General features: G+C 46.9%; 1 protein-coding gene across 1 annotated transcript; it reads right to left on the bottom strand.

The window, feature by feature from the left end:
- Nucleotides 1-1,955: 1,955 nt before the first annotated feature.
- Nucleotides 1,956-18,192, bottom strand: LOC139047992 (uncharacterized). The gene is made up of 5 exons (XM_070522247.1): nt 18,028-18,192; nt 15,277-15,406; nt 11,526-11,671; nt 5,624-5,756; nt 1,956-3,512 (listed from the first exon to the last, which is right to left on the bottom strand). Exons 1-5 carry the CDS (start codon nt 18,161-18,163, stop codon nt 3,257-3,259), a joined length of 801 nt encoding a protein of 266 aa, XP_070378348.1. The 5' UTR covers nt 18,164-18,192; the 3' UTR covers nt 1,956-3,256.
- Between the last annotated feature and the right edge of the window lie 232 nt (nt 18,193-18,424).

Raw genomic sequence — 18,424 nt, 5'->3', positions numbered from 1 at the left:
CGGTCGCGACAACAAGAATGGCGGTCAAGACAACAAGAAATAGTATATGATGATTAGGTACCATGCCAATACATTGCTTCGCGCTTGAAAACAGAAGGTATGCAGTTTAATCACCGCCTACTGTTCGAATCGCACAGATACTAGCTATCAAAGTCCCACAAGCAGAGCGGCTCGCCATTATCGCGACTTCACGAACAGAGGCGTTGCAACGCGAAATAGCAGATACGAACCCGTTGCCAATCTCTCGGTTAGCTGAGCAACAACGAGTTTCATATACTGTCCACAGGTATCGCATTCCCGAAGGCACTGTCTTCTCGATTACAGCCTGTGCCGCTTCGTGGCGCTGACGGTAACGCAGGCTGCTCGCTCCGGGGTTCAGGCTATGTGTTAGGGCAGCAGTAGATTGTTCTCGTAAGCTAGCGCTTCACTAGGTGCTCTGAATGTTCTTTGTTATTGCATTGCTGCCTTGATTAATGCAGGCAACGCCTCAACGAAAACTTTTGGAGAATATAGCATCAACGAAAGAAGTAGCTGTTTCTCCCGAAAGGCGAAGCATCGATTGCGACAGCAAATTAGCAGACATCTATACGAGTAAGGATAGTATTTGCACAGTAGTGCCGAAGCCCATGGACGAATGAAATAGACGGGATACAGAGCTAACGGCGAACTTAGGACCCTGGCTTACTACTTTGCTTACTTGTTCTGAAAGACGGGCGTCTCGTACCGTATAGATTGAATTTCCGCTGCCGATGGGCTTTTTCGGGACACCGCTTTCCAGTACAAGTAAGCAAAGTACTCAGCCAGTGTCCCAAGTTCGCCGTTAGTGCTGTATCCCGTCGATTTCTTTAGTCCATGCGCTTCTGCGCTATTGTGTAAATAATGCCATACCAACTAGCCCTCCAGTCTGTCCTGAGGATAGTACTTTTATCGACCGTATCACCTTGTAAGCATCGGCTTCCTAACTAAACAAGCATGGTGTTAGCGCGCACAGCAAACATGAACGCTATACACTTGATGACCGCGTACACTCGCTTTCAAAACGCTGGCGTGAAGAAGCGAGGCAGCAGCAGCGAGCGAAGTGACCTTCGTCCTGTCTATCGCTTCAACGCAAACTGAGCACCGAAACACACAGCACGCACAAAGCTACGAGCCGTCGGCGCACCTGGACTCTGCCCCTGACGCAGCTCACTCTCAGCTGCGCAGCCGCCACTTGCGCAGTTCCAGCAAGAGTAGAACGCCGCCGCTCTCTCCTTTCTCCCCGGTACCTTGCGCGCGACAGAAGACAGCGCGCTTTCTCGCCGCTTTCTGCTTTCTCGTGTGCGAGATTGAACCGTGATCGTCGGCCCCCCTCGCACGCTTTCGCTCCCACATATGGTGTAGGGAGGGCGCGGCAATGGTGTAATCATCCTAGGAATTTATACGCAACGTCACAGCGACGGCGACACCGTCGACAGAAGGCACCTGCAGTCTCCATATGATAGCTCTTGAAATAGAAAAGAATAAATTTCTTCTGTCGCAGCTTTCTGACCTGGAATTACTGCTTCGATTGCATAGTACAACATGCGAATGTTGGATTTATCACTTGATTTTGGCCGGCATGTCAAGGCCACAAAGAATTTTTTTCTCTTGGCACCATAGGTTTTGGAATGTTTGCTGGCGAGTGACGTTACATGTGCAGTGTGTAGCTACACTTTCTAGATTTTTATTTCACTCAGACGTTCCCCAATCGTCTATAAATTCGTCAAATGCAGGCAATACAGACACAAACTTCTGTGTCACTGTACAAAAGAGTAAAGAGAGTATCACCTTGAGAACACCTCAGCAGATCCACATCTCCTTCTGGTAGCGTAGTCTTAACGCTAGGCATCTTATTTTAAGGTTGCCTTCAAAAGCTGGGCGCAGAGTGACATATATAGTTCAGCGTTCGTGGTGTGCTAAAGACAAAGGAGACAAAATGAATGGTCAATATTTTTATTGTGTGACTTATGTTTCGGCAAAAATGAAACATATATTCGTTCTTGCTTGACCTATCACTAGCAGGCATCCAGCAATCATCCATTCTCCTCACGCAGAAAACTTACGTTTACGACGAGTAAGCATTCCTGCATTACACACAGCGTGCCGCAAAAAAGTCCACATTACATGAAGGTTTCTGCATTAAGTAGGACACAGTCATACATCATGAATATTAAGGAGATGTGTTCAATCCAGGCAATTCAAGGATGCTCTGCGTAGACTAGCAAAAGTAAGAATTTAGACAAATGTCAAAGCGAATGCTACAGTACCAAGTCGCCTCTCCCGTGTAGGGCCGCAAACCGGAGGTTCGTCTAGTTGATCTCCCTACTTACCTTAGTCTGCTTTCAATCTCTAATGCAGAAAGGAGCGCGAGTTGTGGCACTGAAATGTGGAAAAGTCTCCTCGAAAACGCGCATTGCCTCGACGTCATAAAGATAGCGGCACCACGATTACGGCTGACAAGGTGTCACTATGACTACCAAAAAGGGAATTTATATAGGTCCTTCAGCTGTCTCTAGGTTTCTGTCGACATCTGTTGATCCGTTCTCACTTTAAACCATTCGAAAGTGCAACCTGCATGGTAAAGGCAGAGGAAGCGACCGCTGGTCGCGCAGATAAACAACTGCTTCTTTGCGTCACAGCTCATGGCTTCACCATGGGCAAGAAGTCTGTTCTTGCGTGAAAAAAAAAAAATGCGGTTGGATAATTGGATAATTGGATAATCGCTCAGAGGTGCAACCCTGGTTGATATCTATTTCCCTTCTTTTTCGTCTAGCGATGATAAATGAGAGTGCGACTTCCGAGGATTCCGTGATAGGCTCATGAAAGTTCGATGGCGTGAGTGCACGCACAGCGCCAGACGTCAGTGCTGACCTGTAGTAGCGACGACCTGTTACATCAAAGCAAGAGGCAGATGTCAGCCGCTATGGCTACAGGTAGATCACGCGAACGCTCACACAATGCCATTAAAATGGCGAGACGAGAATCAGTTGAATGAGCGGAGTTGGTGCTCAGCAACAACAGCGGATATTTAAGCAGGTATCGGGAGGGTGGCTTACCTCGCCATCAGCTGGCCTTTGGCCTCTATGACACGATAAGGTTGTAGTAAAATGCCTAAAATTCTACCCTTAAGCCATCATCTGAGTTCTTCCGCTAAGGGAACAGAGTAATCAGTAACACGACGTAAGTTGAAGGCGAGGCATGTGTCCACTTGGAGTGAGCGTACCGAGGAACTAGGAGCCTATTTCTGACCCAGTGAACTGGCCACCCTCGTGGCAAGCTCGATGACGTTGGTGATCTGGGTCTCGTCGGGCCCGAGTTCGGGCAGCGCCGGCAACTGCTTGCAGGCCGCAGAGCCGCGGGAGTACTGACCGCACACCAGACTGAGGGTCTCGCCGAAGATGCTCTCCATGCTGCCTACCATGAACTCGTTGCCCGCGTCCGTGTCGCAGCCGGACACGGAGTCTTCCACGCACTGCAGTGCGTCATGGTACGCGCTGCGAAGAAGCAATGCGTGGCCGTCAATTTCAGTTCAAGTCTATACAATTGAATCATGAGAGAGATTTACCCCACGAAGCTAGAGGAGCGCTGGGAAACAGAAAAAAAGGAAGACTTTCATTCCGCAGGCGACACTTGTGGCTCAAGTAGTCGATTGAGACAATCACCCGGACTTCAGCGAATGCGTCGATAAAAAAAAATTTGTGGTTATTTACCCAAGTTCAATCCATAAGAACAGGCGTCAAGAAAATTTGCACATATTATAGCAGTCAGTCGTTTTTAGTGCAACTTCACCGATGGACAAAATTGGCGTCATTAGACTAGTGATAGTATCCATATCGTTCCTCATACTTGAGACTGGCGGGTCGCGTCTGTCCTTGGCTAACATTGTGCTGAATAGGCCAGTTCCCGTCGGATCAGCGATGCTGAGGAATGTTAGGTTCCATCTTTTGTGTGAAATACCACCGTGGAACTCCGAGTGCCAGTTCTACGATAGAATAGATAAGTGTTCCACCTTGAGCGATCCAGTTGCCATGTCCTCGCCCAGTGAAACACAACGTATACCTTCCTTTTCCTAAAGTAAGAACTTTATAATTTCATAAGCTGCTAGTAAATGAAGGTAATGCAGGGGAATCTGCATCTATCTAAGCGATTAGGCTCTGTGGTCATGGTTTTGCGTTTTGCCCTGCATACTGCCAAAGTTTTGCATATATCTATGCTAGCCCATGTTCACACGATAGCGCGTCCCTATGGGTCCACGGTCCGGAGGCCGTCTATCTGAGCATTCTTGGTCCCGGGATCTGGCAAGGGCACGACTAAAGTACACAAGGGCTTCCCTGCAGACCTCCTTCGATTAATAAAAAGCAGGCTCCACATGAGATGATCAATCTTGATCACCATGCTTGGTCAAAACATGAAAATTCAATTTTCACATCAATTTCTTTCTTTATTTAATTCTTATTTCTTCAGGACATGTGCAGCTGTTCAACAACTAATGGTTCCCGTGGTACCAAGGATAGCGCGATGAAACCACTGGGCTCTTGGCCCATTAATTAGTAGTACATTGCCAGGAATTTAGTTTTCGTATTTTTCTATGCATGAGACCTCATTTATTATTTCTGTCTGACAGTGACTGGATTGGTACCTGATCTTTGCTACCGGCATAACTGGGTCAGGGGAAGCAATTTCAGGACAACTCGTAGCAAACCCGTCTCCGTTCGTCTTTTAATATATTTCCGCACGACGCATTTTTCTTTAATCCGTTAATCCTTTCTTTTATCATTGACACCATGGCGTCAATGATAAATATGAAAAACCAGAGAACATTAAGCAAATCGTTACAAAATACGCTCCCATAAATGGGAGCGGCATTCAGTGTTCGGCCCATGCTAAGGCATATGGGCACCTTTCACCGGCCAGGGGGACCTACGACGCTCTCATTTATGACCCCAGAGTCGCCGACACCAACCCCATGGAATTGGAAACAGAAGAAGGCATTACAAACGAAACGTACACGCGTCCTCTTCATTGTTGGTCTGATCGCTACGCACCGAGTTTTGCAGAGCAGAAGTTAAGAATGTTCGTGCTTCCAACCTTTTCCTCTTGCCGGACGACGCGCGGTCGTAGATGTCACGCCGAATGCTTGTCAAGTCCCTAAACGGTACTTCGGCCCAGGACCGCATCCGTCGCTTGTAGAAAAGGCTACCCGAGCACTGGCACATTTATTGAAGCGCACCAATCTGAGTGAACACTTGTGGTCCTCGTCTGCATCGACCACTTGCATGCAGTGCTTAATGTTTCCCTCTCCTGCTCTTTCTAGTGCCCCTTTTGCTTAACCTCATGTGGGACGCCCCACAGGACACTCGCCAGGTTTTCCTTTCTGCCTTTCCTGTCATTGCTCTCTCTCTCTCTTTCTCTCTCTCTCCCATTTTGATTCCAGCCCTCACTAGGCTGAGTGCGTCAGCGCTGATGTCAACTGTGCGAAGCTTCGGCTCCAGCAGAATCAATTAAACATAACGCTGTCCCACCTGAAGTAATAAAAGCACCATCGCGCAGGTCCAATGACCACAGTTCACTGAGCTTATATAGAAGAATCGTAATCTCAACTTACCAGCAGGAGTAGTGGATGACCTCCTTCGGGGGAGCCTTGCTCGTGCCGCGATGCAACGTGTTGCTGAGAGTGCCCATGCACTTGTGCAGCCTCGTGCCGACGGAGTTAAGGCACTTGACGGCGTTGTTGTACACTGTAAAAGCAACGAAGCAGACGAGAGCAAGGATGATAGTTAGCGATGCAGCGTTTCGCGAAAATCGCTATACGTGCAAAATACTGAACATTTCGGCCAACTTTCGAGCTTTGCCGCCACTTGGAACACCGCGATTTTCCCTGTAACTAATATAAGACGCGTAATTTCGGCATTGAGGTGATTTACGATTTACGTGTACTCATGGTGACACGAAGCTGCCCACTACGAACCCCGATCGCCAGTAGTCAGCTGCCCACTACAGGCACTGACCACCAAGTTGTACACCGGGTTCTTTTTTTTTTTGCTCTTTTTCTTGGGAGGGGCGAGGGGGGGGGTGTCAGCCATCATTGAAGAAGGCTGTTCTGTTCCGGCGAGCCCGTATTAGTCTTAGTTATCTTCGTGGCATTTTACTGGTGGAGGTGCTGGGTACATGCTACCATTGCCGGAGACGCAGCTTATCCCTGACACGTCTCCCGTGAGTAGTCCGGGAGAGATTACCCCTGTACGCGTACGTACCAGCCGCCATCTGCAAGGGCTCCAACCAGCCTGAGCACGGCCTCTTGCCCGAGCGTATCCGAACGATGAACCTGAGCCCGCAGCCTTCTGATGCGGCTGTTCTGCCGGCACAGTTCATCATCAACCAGCCGCAGACGCCGATTGCATTCCAATGAGACGCTAATGAAGACGTGGAAGATTGGCTAGACCATTTCGAGCGGGTCGCCGAATGCAACGGATGGAACAAGAGCGCAAGCTGCGCAACGCGTAGTTCGCACTCCAAGACTCTGCAAGGGCGTGGTTCCATAACCGAACGTTTGGTAACCTATGCAAGCCGCAATCTGAAAAAGGCAGAGGTCTACTCTTCCAAGACAGAAAAGGAGTGTCTCGCCGTCGTTTGGGCCATCGGCAAGTTCTGATTTTGCTTGTACGGCCGACCTTTTAGAGTAGTAAGTGACCACAACTCACAGTGCTAGCTGGAGAGTCTTAGATACCCTTCAAGCCGCCTCGCTCGTTAGAGCCTACGCCTTAAGGAGTACGACGTCACAGTGGTTTATCGATGCGGACAGAAGAACCGCGAAGGAGTGTCTCGCCGTCGTTTGGGCCATCGGCAAGTTCCGATTTTACTTGTACGGCCGACCTTTTTGAGTAGTAAGTGACCACCACTCACAGTGCTAGCTGGAGAGTCTTAGAGACCCTTGAAGCCGCCTCGCTCGTTAGAGCCTACGCCTTAAGGAGTACGACGTCACAGTGGTTTATCGATGCGGACAGAAGAACCGCGACGCCGACGGCCTCTCGCGTGCGTCTATACTTTTGAAGCCAATTGATTTAGAGCAAGACTTCCAGTTTCATGGTGTAGTAGACACTGTCGAAATGTGCAAACAGCACATTGCTTCCCCTCATCCTACACCTCCAGGGAGCCGATGTTGTTGTCCCACGACTGATGTCACGAGGACTGACTTCTTACTGCCTCCGCCGCAACGTTCACTACGAAACGAACTTTGAAAACAGCCGAGAAACATTCCTTCTCGTGGTCCCAGTTTCACTGCCCAAAGAAGTATTGCAAGCGTGTCATGACGACCCGTGTGCCGGACACTTATGCTTCGCCAGGACGTTAGCGCGCATACGCCGGAATTATTACAGGCCACAATTGTTCTCGTCCGTTCAGCGCTACGTGAGAAGCTGCCGTGATCGTCAGCGGCGCAAGGCTCCACTTTTGAAATCCGCCGGTCTTGTGCAGCCCCTAGACCCTTCTCCAGCACATTTCAACAGGTTGGAATGGATCTTCTCGGTCCATTCATTACGTCCTCCGCAGGCAACAAATAGCTAGTCATCGCAACGAAAGTACCTAACGCAGTTCGCCGAAACAAAAGCTCTACCCCGCGGAACCCCTACAAAAGTCGCCATGTTCTTTGTCCATGATATCCTATTACGTCACGGGGCCCCTTCCATCTTAATAACTGATCGAGGGTCTGCACTTGCTGCTGACTTAATGCAGGAGATCTAATGGACTAACAGTCCATTATATCTAATGGACTAACTAATGGACTTACAGAGCGCCTCAATGGAGCTATCGTCGATATGATCTCGATGTACGTTGACGTAGAGCACACTTTATAAGGGACCAAATTCTACCATACCTTACTTTTGCATACAATCCGGCTGTTCAGGAAACCACCGGATTCACACCATTTCAACTTGTTTATGGGAGCTGCGTAACAAGACCTTTAGACGCCATGCTCCCGGTCGACAACGAAACAAGCAACAATGCTGACGACATCGTCCAGAAGGCCGAAGAAGCTGAACAGTTTGCTCGCAATCGCAACAGCTTGCTCGCAAACGCCCGCCATTACAGCAGTGGCCGAAGGAACATCCAGTACGAAGCCGGCGACTATGCTTGGGTGTGGACACCCATCCGTCATCAGGGGCTGTCGGAAAAATAACTGAACTGATACTTTGGCCCGTACAACATCGTCAGGCGACTCAGCGACGTGAACTACGAGGTCGTCCGTCGGAGTGCCACTATGAGCTCGAGCCAACGACGGCCACGAGGCGAGATTTCCCACGTAGTACGGATCAAGCCGTACTGCGCCCGCGAAGAAATGTCGCTCTGATAAACATTCTCCCACGCCCATTGTCCCCCTTTACTCCCTTCGATCAGTGACGGGGACGGTCGCTTGTTACATGGGGAGGAATGACGCAAAGTAAGCTGCCCACTACGAGTCCCGATCGCCAGTAGTCAGCTGCCCACTACAGGCACCAATCGCCAGAGAGAAGACGAAAAGCGCAGTTGTACGCTGGGGTTTGGGGGGGGGGGGGGGGGGTTCCAGCCATCATTAAAGAAGGCTGTTCTGTTTCGGCGAGCTCGTCTGAGTTATCTTCGTGACAATATACGCAGGTTTCCGTGTTTGACCAGCCTATAAACTTGATCACCGATGCGACGGAAAAACTTCAGTGGCGATTTAGCGGTAAATGGAAGATAAATGCGTTAACATTACGTCGCACCTCTTCGAGATCCTGATCCATGGTTTAAACCACGTTCAAGAAATCAAAGGTTTCTTCAGAGGCTCACTTGCCACATATCCTGCCTTATCGGAGCGGTGTGCAACGGACTTTGGTCCGGAGCAGACCACCATCAGCTGTATATATATATCGTTCAACTAAAAAAATATGTATCAGTTTTCGGTGCTTTAAATGTTGCAGCTTATACAACTGCTTGATCTCTTTTTGGTGCAGGATTACGCAGTTTCAAAGTTCGTACTTGAATTTTTTAAAACTTACTAGTTCTTCAGAATTAAAAGGCGAGCCAGCAGCGGCTGAAATTGAAGAAAGATAACGTCTAGTGGGACAAATTAGTGTACAATGTGGTTTGTTGTTTAGACTGCTATCGCTGGGATCGGCCCACATTTTACGTCGGATAAAGCCGCACTTCCGGTTCCAATTTTAGGCGCACGCAGTTTGACCCAGCACAACTGGGTTTCATTTCGGCATCTTATAGCTAATTAGACGTTATTACTGCTCCGTGCATAGTTGTACACTCACTGGGTGCGTCTTTCTTGTTCCGCACTTAATTTTGACGCCTTTTTCATTGTTATGCGTGCGTTAGAAGGCCCTAAATTGTCCAATTTGATGAGAAGAAAGTGGCCAGATACTTATATCCTACCAACTCACTAGATCTGAAGCAAAAAAGGCCTTCTCTTCGAATAGTGGCTTCAGCACACTGCAGTTCCTTTCTGCAAGCTGTATGTCTATAGGCACATGTAATGTATTTCCCATACATAGACCAATGATCACGGCTTCTTTGATTTTACATGGTTGAGCAGTGGCGCATCAGCGCCTACTTTGAACTACCAGGCACTATAAAGAGCCGGCTTTTCCTGTTCGAACTTTCTAATTTTTGGTTAAAAGAATGTGAAACAAGTTTGAAAAACACAGTACGAGATGTCACGTGTGTTGTGCCACATTTATATTATGTGTAGGTTGTCATGCATGCCAACTATATTCACCGTCTGTAGCTCGACCATAAAGAAAGTAGGGCACCCAAATAACAAGTTTACAGGCAGGATTGAATACTTGTGAAAGCCCGAGTCGGCATTCAAAATTGCGTCGGTACTGTAGCATTGTTGACATAGCATAGTGAGTTAATTAATTAGGCGTAGCTTCAGCGGTGTGTGCAACGAGAAATCATGGGAGCAGCGCATGTACTAGAGGAAAATAATTCTATGCCGAGTGCGACGTATAACGCCACGTTGACGTCATCCTCCTTGGCGGAAAAAACGTGACAGCTTGCCTGGCCAATCATTACGCTCAGTCTCATAGGCCAGCTCAAAGCTTCTCCCTTTTTATCCAGGCTCTTATACGCCCTACGCGAGTTACATAGCGAGAGTCTTAGCATTAAATTGTCTTTGCCACATTTTGCAATGCCACGTGATCGTTTACACGTACCTAACGCGAACACGTAGAGCCAGGAATCGGGTTTACTTAACCCAGCACGACGGCGTCTCCATCAACTTGTTTGCTGGTCAGGCAAGGTTGCCGCGGCATACCGGGCCCCGAGCCGAGGGCGCCGATCGTAAAAAAAAAGCGAGGTTCCAGTGCCTTATCTTTTTGCTGCGCATCGCCGAACAGCCCTGACCGTGTTTACCTGCAGTTTGCCAAGTGTGTCGGGCTCAGTCGGCCTGTGCCAACGAGGAAAACTGGGATAGTTTGTGGCCAGAACTATTCACAATCGACCAGCATCGCACAAACGAAACGAAGGTTGTAAAAGCACATTTTTATAACTATCGGTTTGGCGCGGTTTCGGGTTGTGTGATCGGAAAGCGGTGTCCTACGACCATGGATCGTTCTTTGCTTCTCTTCAACCCCAAGCTTGATTCACATAGGAGGCGACCGTTCATCGTTGGGGGCGGCAGCCAAAAAGGCTAGCGTACTGACGTTTTGCGTGGATAATAAACAGCACAATGTGGCCAATCCTCCACCAAGGCGTCTTTCACAGACCACGTGTAGCTTCGCACGCTCAAACCCGCTCGCCAATCAGTTAGTGCGGTGCCCGTCTGCTTATCACTGGTTAACCGAAACGCTTACTTAAGTCGACCTTCGTGATGGTGGCGCTTCGATCCCTCGATAAGGTTCATACACTGGAAGGGCAGCAACCTGTACAAGTGGACCGCCTGTCCCCATTTTCTTTTCCGCTACCGTTCTCGCTTGACTGGCATTTTTCTTTAGCAGAGACGGTCCCTTGGGACTTTTGGCGTTTCATACATCAGCGTTTTTTCTCTTCTAATAAACAGAGCTGCAAGTCGGTGTCCGATCCCTCCCCCTCTTTTCCTATGCACCGTCCTGTCATGCAGTTCGTATCGACGTACTTGCTTCGAGTTTCGCAGGTGTCAACGCAGGTAAGCTTGATTTCCTGATTAGTGAGACCGCAGGCGAAAATCAAGGTCAGAAAGGAACCCGCACAAACGAAGTTTAAGATGGTTTAAACTGATTAAAAATAAAATATTAGCGGTATCAAATTCTAATCCAAAGCGCACGATTACGATATGAAAGTCAACTGAACGAAAAATATTGCGGCACTATGACCTTGCACCCTAAGCCTCGGTCAAAGAGGGCGGAAGGTCCTCGCATTGGGCGTTTACCGATTATGTAAAAATTGAAATGCCCGAAAGCTGTGCCGCGTGCGAGGAGCTGCCGGCGGTGAGGTGTCAGCCCCACGAAGGTTTGTTTCCGAGTGTTTTCGTTGGCGTTCCCTACGCCGAATAAGACGGCACTCACGTTTGTACTGGTCGGTGCCCTCGGTGCAAGTGGCCTCGTAGCTCTCCTCCATCGACTTGATGGCCAGCTGGGCGGCGACGCGAGGCAGACCCTCCAGGCAGTCCTCGACGAACTTGAGCGTGCAAGCGATCTGCTTGCTGTCTAGCCTGCGCGAGACAGTTCATCAACAGTTGATTGATTGATTGATTGATTGGTTGATTGATTGATTGATTGATTGATTGATTGATTGATTGATTGATTGATTGATTGATTGATTGATTGATTGATTGATTGATTGATTGATTGATTGGTTGGTTGGTTGGTTGGTTGGTTGGTTGGTTGGTTGGTTGGTTGGTTGGTTGGTTGGTTGGTTGATTGATTGATTGATTTGTTCATTCATTCATTCTTTACTGAAGAAAAGAATGCAACGTGGTTCCATTTTGTCATTTCCTGTTATAGCTCTGTTGTAAAATTCTTCTTTCGCCCTAAGATTTCTATTTTTATCACCTTACCACAGCTATTCCTCCATGTAGTGCACGTGAGCAGTTCGTGTTCAATATTGTAACACCTTAAGAAGTTCTGCTTCGACATTCGAATGCAATAAAAGCAAAGGTCTGTTGCAAATCGGGACGTAGCCGCAAATGTTTTTTTAATGGTGTAAGTTTTTCATCGCTTATTTCCTGTATTTTCTGCTTTGTTTTTTACTTGATTCTGCTTTGCCGTGTTTTCGAGTACAATTGATTGAATGATTGATTGATTGATTGATTGATTGATTGATTGATTGATTGATTGATTGATTGAAACTTCTCAAAGCGGCACCTGGTGTATGGAGACGCCATAGGGCTCCGCATTCACCTTGACAGCCTGTACTAATTTTAACGCCAAACCACTGCTTTTTTTACTTATTTTGTTCATTTCTCCCCCACCGATATGTAGCGCCCATGGCCGGTCATGCCAACACATGACAAAGTAATAAAATTCTTTAGCTTTCTTTCTTCAAGAACACTGCTGTTGCTTGATTACTTCAGTGATTGATAACGGGATAGAAGCAACAAATTGTTTTTCATTTGCATGATAGGACAGTTTCATCATTTGTTGAAGAAATGAGAAAATAATAAGATGGTCAGCGAAAGTGTTGCTGAGCCGTCAGTGCTGAAAGAGGTCGTTAGCCTATAGGCCAAATTTTCTCTCACTGGTGTGTAACAGTCGGAATATAGAGTTTTCGCTGTGAAACCTGAGAAAATGTGTACTCGGCATTAGACAGGATTGCACCACAAGCATTTGTGCAGATTGCATCGGCACTTTTCACTTCCCAAAGTGCTGGGTTCATGTCCATCCAACAGCAGCACTTCGCAAAGCAATAATAACTTCTCAATGCTTTTTCGCAGACACTCGCATGTGTGATGTATATTTGTTTCACAGCACCCTGTGTAATGGTACCTCATTTGTGCATTCGCGTGAAATATTTATGTTGACCTCCAACAACTGCGCATTTTGTTTCAACTGAAACTTTTCGCGGAAGTCTTTCATACTTAGTCTCGCAACCTTATATTATTATTGAATATTACCCCACATGGTCCATATTCTCTATTATTGAATAATACGCCATGTAACAAGTGATACACCTGTCTTATTTTTTTTTCATTCATAAAATTAATAACAAAGTGAAAAAGAAATAGTCATTGATAAAAAAACGTGGCAAGAATTTGTGTGTTTATTTTCATTTTAATAAGAAAGCAGTAGTACCGATTACTACATTCGACGAATCAGGAAATTTCATCGTTGAAGCGTTGGGTGTGTTTCAGGCAGGAGTCTGAATACAAATAAACAAGTAATGTTTTTGTTATCGAAAAACTGCCAATTCAAAACCACCTGGCCACCGTGCACGCTCAAATCTCTAAGCGCGGATATATATTATTCCGGAAAAGCTCAAGAATATGTTTTCAAGCCTGTGACCGCGGAAAAAGTTTGGAGACGTACTGTTTCAAGGAAATAAAGGCAGACACTTTAAACTTACGTGATGAAGCACGCATATACATTCAAGTCTCACTATGTTCACTTGAGATCACTGCCGCCGGAATCAAGCTGCACTGATTTGCCCTCGAATCGACTTGTCTCCATATCAATTTCGGCCAACTACAGGAACGCCTCACAGAATTTTGTTTTTTAAAAGAATGCTTCCGCATGCCTGACGTCTAGGTGCCCACGTAGAAGCCACTTTCGCGGTTACAATTAACTTAATTGTGTCGTTGAGAGAATATCTGCGACGCAAAGTGTTCTATAGCGCCTGTTTCAAACTCGGTGCTACAAGGGTTTCTCCTCGTTCATATACAGAGATTCTAGTGTTGTTTCGGTAAGTGCTTAGTGCACCTGCTGCCTAACGTTTGTCACGCATGCGCAGCAATACCATGTCACGAAAGAGAAATTGATGAAGTGCGAGCAGAAAGCAGTGCTGATGGGCACGGGGTCTTGAGAGGAAATCGAAGGGAAGCAAAACGAAATTATCGGTGATGTCAATTGCGTTGCGACAGTTGACTAGAAACAGTAGGTGCTCGAAAGTCATCACTGTTTCACACGCGCATTTTGAGGTCCTTCGAAACAACAGTAACAGTGATCACTTACGAGAAACCGTTTGCGGTCTTCGCGCTTAAGCAGCCAAGTCGGTAACACTAGCGAAAATTGCCATTTATATGCTGCTCTCGAATGCATTCGTATAGTATTGGTGCCACACGCCCATGATTATAACTTATGGGGCCCGAAACGTTGGTTCTTTAGTTTTATTTTATTCTTGGCGAGTGCACGTTTTTTGGCACCAATATGTTTCCTCGCCAGACGAGTTTTCGTAGAACACTTGAATATTCGTATAGTCGTAGCACTTTCTTCTTCTTTTTTTTCTGCTTTATTCTTCTCTTTCAATTATTTTGCCTAGTTCCTTGATAACCGCGCGATGCTCTTGTGTTCTCACGACAATTCGAAACATATGTATGCCGAATTACCTGCTCGCGACTATGTCGCGGCCAACACAGTCGCGACAGCGGCTAAGCGGAGCGCGATAGCTCGTCGTGTAATACGAGTCATATGTCATATTTCGTCTAATAGGAGTCATACGAGTCATAGTCACCCGAGTCAGGCGTGAGTGCAGGCATTCGGGTGTGTACGGCAGGGCATCGACTTGGCGCTAAAGTTCCCCGAATGTCGCTACGAGGTGATTTGAACGCAGCGCGGAAGTCCAGGAACGCTGGATTGATTGGCTGATTGAAATATCTAACGATATGTAAAACGTTGGCAACTTTTGTCAGTGACTACGAGCAGTAAACAGCGCTAAACAACAGGACGAAGAGAGGAACACAGACCACAGCGCTGTTCCTCTCTCTGAACTGTTGTTTAGCGCTGTTTACGGCTCGTAATCATGAACCAACGAGTCCAAATGCGTACTCTTTTTTCAGTGGCTTTCTCAGAATATTTGATTGTCCAATGAGGGGGGGGGGGGATGACACAAAAAAATAAGAGTACAAAAATAAAAACACGCGTAATGGCGAGCATCGATGCGGTAGAAGCCGTGGGAATGTGGTCGGTGCGTTTAGACAAGCAGTGAGCTAGTTACACTGTAGAAGCGAAGAACAACGTTCACGTCCAAGAAAACCATGCAGTACGAGAAACCGGTCACAAGCGTGGGTAATCGCTGAGACACTACTGAAGTGTGGGCAGAAATCGAGTCTCACAGAACAAACCACGCACACTGGGAAGATGCAATAGAGCTGCTGATACTCACTCGCACGCCTCCTTGAACTTTTCTCCTCCCTCGTGGAGGTACGTGCGCGTCACGAAGGGCACGTAGTCCGAGCCACAGTCACGAAGTTGCTCTATCTTGCAGCCAGCTTTCAGCTGTGCATGGGAGATACCTGCAGTGATAGAAGCAAAGGCGGGACACAGCGTGGTTTTCTCATGGACTTCGTAAACTGGAAATCGAAACCAATATTCCAAAGCGCTTGCTTTATAGCGCGCTAACGCCTTTCACTCAGTCTTCTATATGTCTGCATTGAGTGGAATAAGATTTTCTCAAACACTACATTATGACAGGAGTGGCATTATGTCCTGTCTGTGACGGCCTGCAAATAAACGTTCCAAAGCAAACGTTCGTGTAATAACAACCTGAGCGTAATAATTCATGTTATTGCCAGCATATTCGGAATGTTCTGAATTTTCGGGTTGCGTGTGGCAGAAGCCCAAACAATGTGCGCCACGCGTGAAATCGAAGGTAGCTGGGCAATCCTTATTCACTAACTGCTATGCAAAGCGTTGCGAGCAGAAGCGTATGAGTTCAAGCACCCATACAACGCATATGCTATTATACAAAGCTTTATATATTTCTCAAATTAGATGGAAAAAAAATTAATTATGGCGTTTTACGTGCCAAAACCACTTTCTGATTATGAGGCGTGCCGTAGTGGAGGAAATTTCGGCCACCTGGGATTCTTTAACGTGCGCCTAAATCTAAGTACACGGGCGTTTTCGCGTTTCCCACCCATAGAAATGCGGCCGCCGTGGCCGGGATTCGATCCCGCGACCTCGTGCTCAGCAACCCAACACTATAGCCACTCAGCAACCAAGGCGGGTTCAAACGAGGTGGAGTTGCGTGACCTTGCAAGAAACACCGGGCACTCGAAAAATCTGAACACCAAACATCAATTTAGCTTGACACACGGACGTCGTAGCAGTGCTGTGAGCGAGACGGAACGTAGCTGTCGCAACTGTCCGTCTTCATTCTTTGAAGTCAGGCACAAACTTGAATCTTAGACAACATCGGCTAGCTTGAATCTTAGAGGACCTCTAGGCTGGCTTCACATAAAGGTCACAGTTCAATCAATTTTTCAAGGCGCTTAATGAAAATGTTTGTTTTCGTATACTGAATTTCATTATTGGGCTTAGGTTTGTGACGCATACTTTAATTCTTTGCAACATTCATTGAGGAGGAACTGCATGTCTAAAGAACCAAATAAATAGAACAAGCTAACTATCAGCACAACAAGAATAAGCTACGAAGGCCATTTTGAAACATTAAAAAAAAACGTTAGGAATGGTAAAGCAGCAGGAAAGAATTGCCCGACAGAAAGTCGTAAGAAACGGAGGCACACACTACCTTCCATTTTACTCGTTGTTTTGCTATTCCTGATGCAAGTAGAAACAAATAGCCCCAGATTTCATTCCTATCAGCATTGTAACGCTGTTATTCTTTAAATACGTTAAGTATGTCGCTCAGCGTGCTTTGGCGGAGATGTTGGTAAACGTAGAAAACGATAGTAGGCAAACGACTGGCATACGTTTGCATCGCTAGCGCACCAACGTAGTACAGCTTCACATATGCAAGCTCCACAATGGTTCGTGTCGTGAAAAAATACCTGAGCGTTGCTCGCGTAACTGAATGCTTCAGTCTTGTTTCGACATGTGTCTTTCTATGACTAAACGCTTCTACCAAATTAACCATATTTTTCAGAGGCGCAGAAGAGCCGTTCGTTCCATGATTCAATAAAGCCTCGTTCGTTCGATACCACAGAAGGTGGTCTCAAGTCCGAAAGAAAACCGACATGGACCGGACACCACACAGAAGACCAAGAAATTATTGGGAAAACGCAAGCCTGTACTAACAACTGCGGGGTTTTATTACGAGCAACTCAAGTTTTCTATATACGAAGAATGCCTGTCATGAGCAGAGCACAGAAATTAGCAAGACATCAATCGTGGTCCATAGGTGCTAGTCTAGCCCTGTTAGCTTTGTCTAGCACTGCTAGGTAAAGTAAATTCAAAAACAGAATTTAAAAAATGGATATGAGGTCGCGTTGTGTCTGACGATCACGTGTCTTCGAGGAAGAACAATTCTCCTTCCGAGACAAGAACAACATCGTAGCTCCTACGGCACATCTACAGCGGTATCTACATAAAGGAAGATACGTACGACGAACACCGAGAAGAGCACATGGGTCATCACACCACAGTTCCTTAGCGCGTTTCACACAACATCAATCTACATGAACCTACGTTATAGTAATCTGCTACGGCGTCACCTTACCGCATCACCTTATCGCATCACGTTAGCCGGTGTGTGGCTGTAGGCTACCGCAAGCATGTTTCCTTTTGTATTTTTCAAACAATTTTGCTCTAAATCTAGTCAAAACACCTCTCAGTGCCTAATGAGCTTATAGGCATTTTCTTACCTTACCTTCGTCACATCTTTTATAATAAGGAGTATCTCGCAACCACAAAAAATGTTAATACGCACCACAAGCGCGAATTAGAGCGCGAGTTAGAGCGCTGCGTCAACATAACGAAGGCACACAGAAGCAGGTGCGCCTCATAGATTGAACCTAAACTCTAACATGCACATATACGCTGCTTTTCAGCCCAAATCCCCGGAAAGTAGTTAACTGATCAGTTAAGCTTGTCTTACATCTCGTGCTTCGTTTACACTGGATGAATGTGTGCCAGTGGTTGCATACGTAAACGCTGATTCCGGCACAGTACTTACCGATCGATGAAGCCAGGAGGAACACAAAAGCCATCACGCCGCTCGTAGCCGCCGACATTGTCGCCATTCTTTCTTTTCGCCTCGTCGCCGGCTGTATCCAACTTTCAATGAGTGCCGATCCGGAAGAGCGATTCATTTTAATACCTCGCCCCTACGCACGAGGAAGAAAGGAGAGCGGCGCGCTTTCTTTCTGCCGTCGAATACTGGAAGAAAAAGAAACGATAACAAGCATAACTGAAAAGAAACATCTAAGCCGTGCAGAGTCGACAGAGTCAGCAGCGTAGGAGAGAAGACCAAGTAGTGATCGAGAGAAAGAGAGTGTGAGAGAGAGTGATGGTGTGTGAGCGTGTCAGTGTGTGTCTGTGCGTGTGTGGTGTTTGTGTGTGGAATGGTGGTA

Source organism: Dermacentor albipictus, chromosome 7, assembly GCF_038994185.2.
Source record: "Dermacentor albipictus isolate Rhodes 1998 colony chromosome 7, USDA_Dalb.pri_finalv2, whole genome shotgun sequence".
NCBI lineage: Eukaryota > Metazoa > Arthropoda > Arachnida > Ixodida > Ixodidae > Dermacentor > Dermacentor albipictus.
Note: the sequence above shows the minus strand (reverse complement) of the source record. Positions and strands in the feature narration are given on the sequence as shown.

Coding starts and splice junctions, on each gene's coding strand:
- LOC139047992 (XM_070522247.1), bottom strand. CDS start 18,163: ATGAATCGCTCTTCCGGATCGGCACTCATTGAAAGTTGGATACAGCCG. Junction 15,407..18,027: donor CCTCCTGGCTTCATCGATCG/GTAAGTACTGTG, acceptor CTATCACTGCAG/GTATCTCCCATGCACAGCTG. Junction 5,757..11,525: donor GGGCACCGACCAGTACAAAC/GTGAGTGCCGTC, acceptor TTGCTTTTACAG/TGTACAACAACGCCGTCAAG.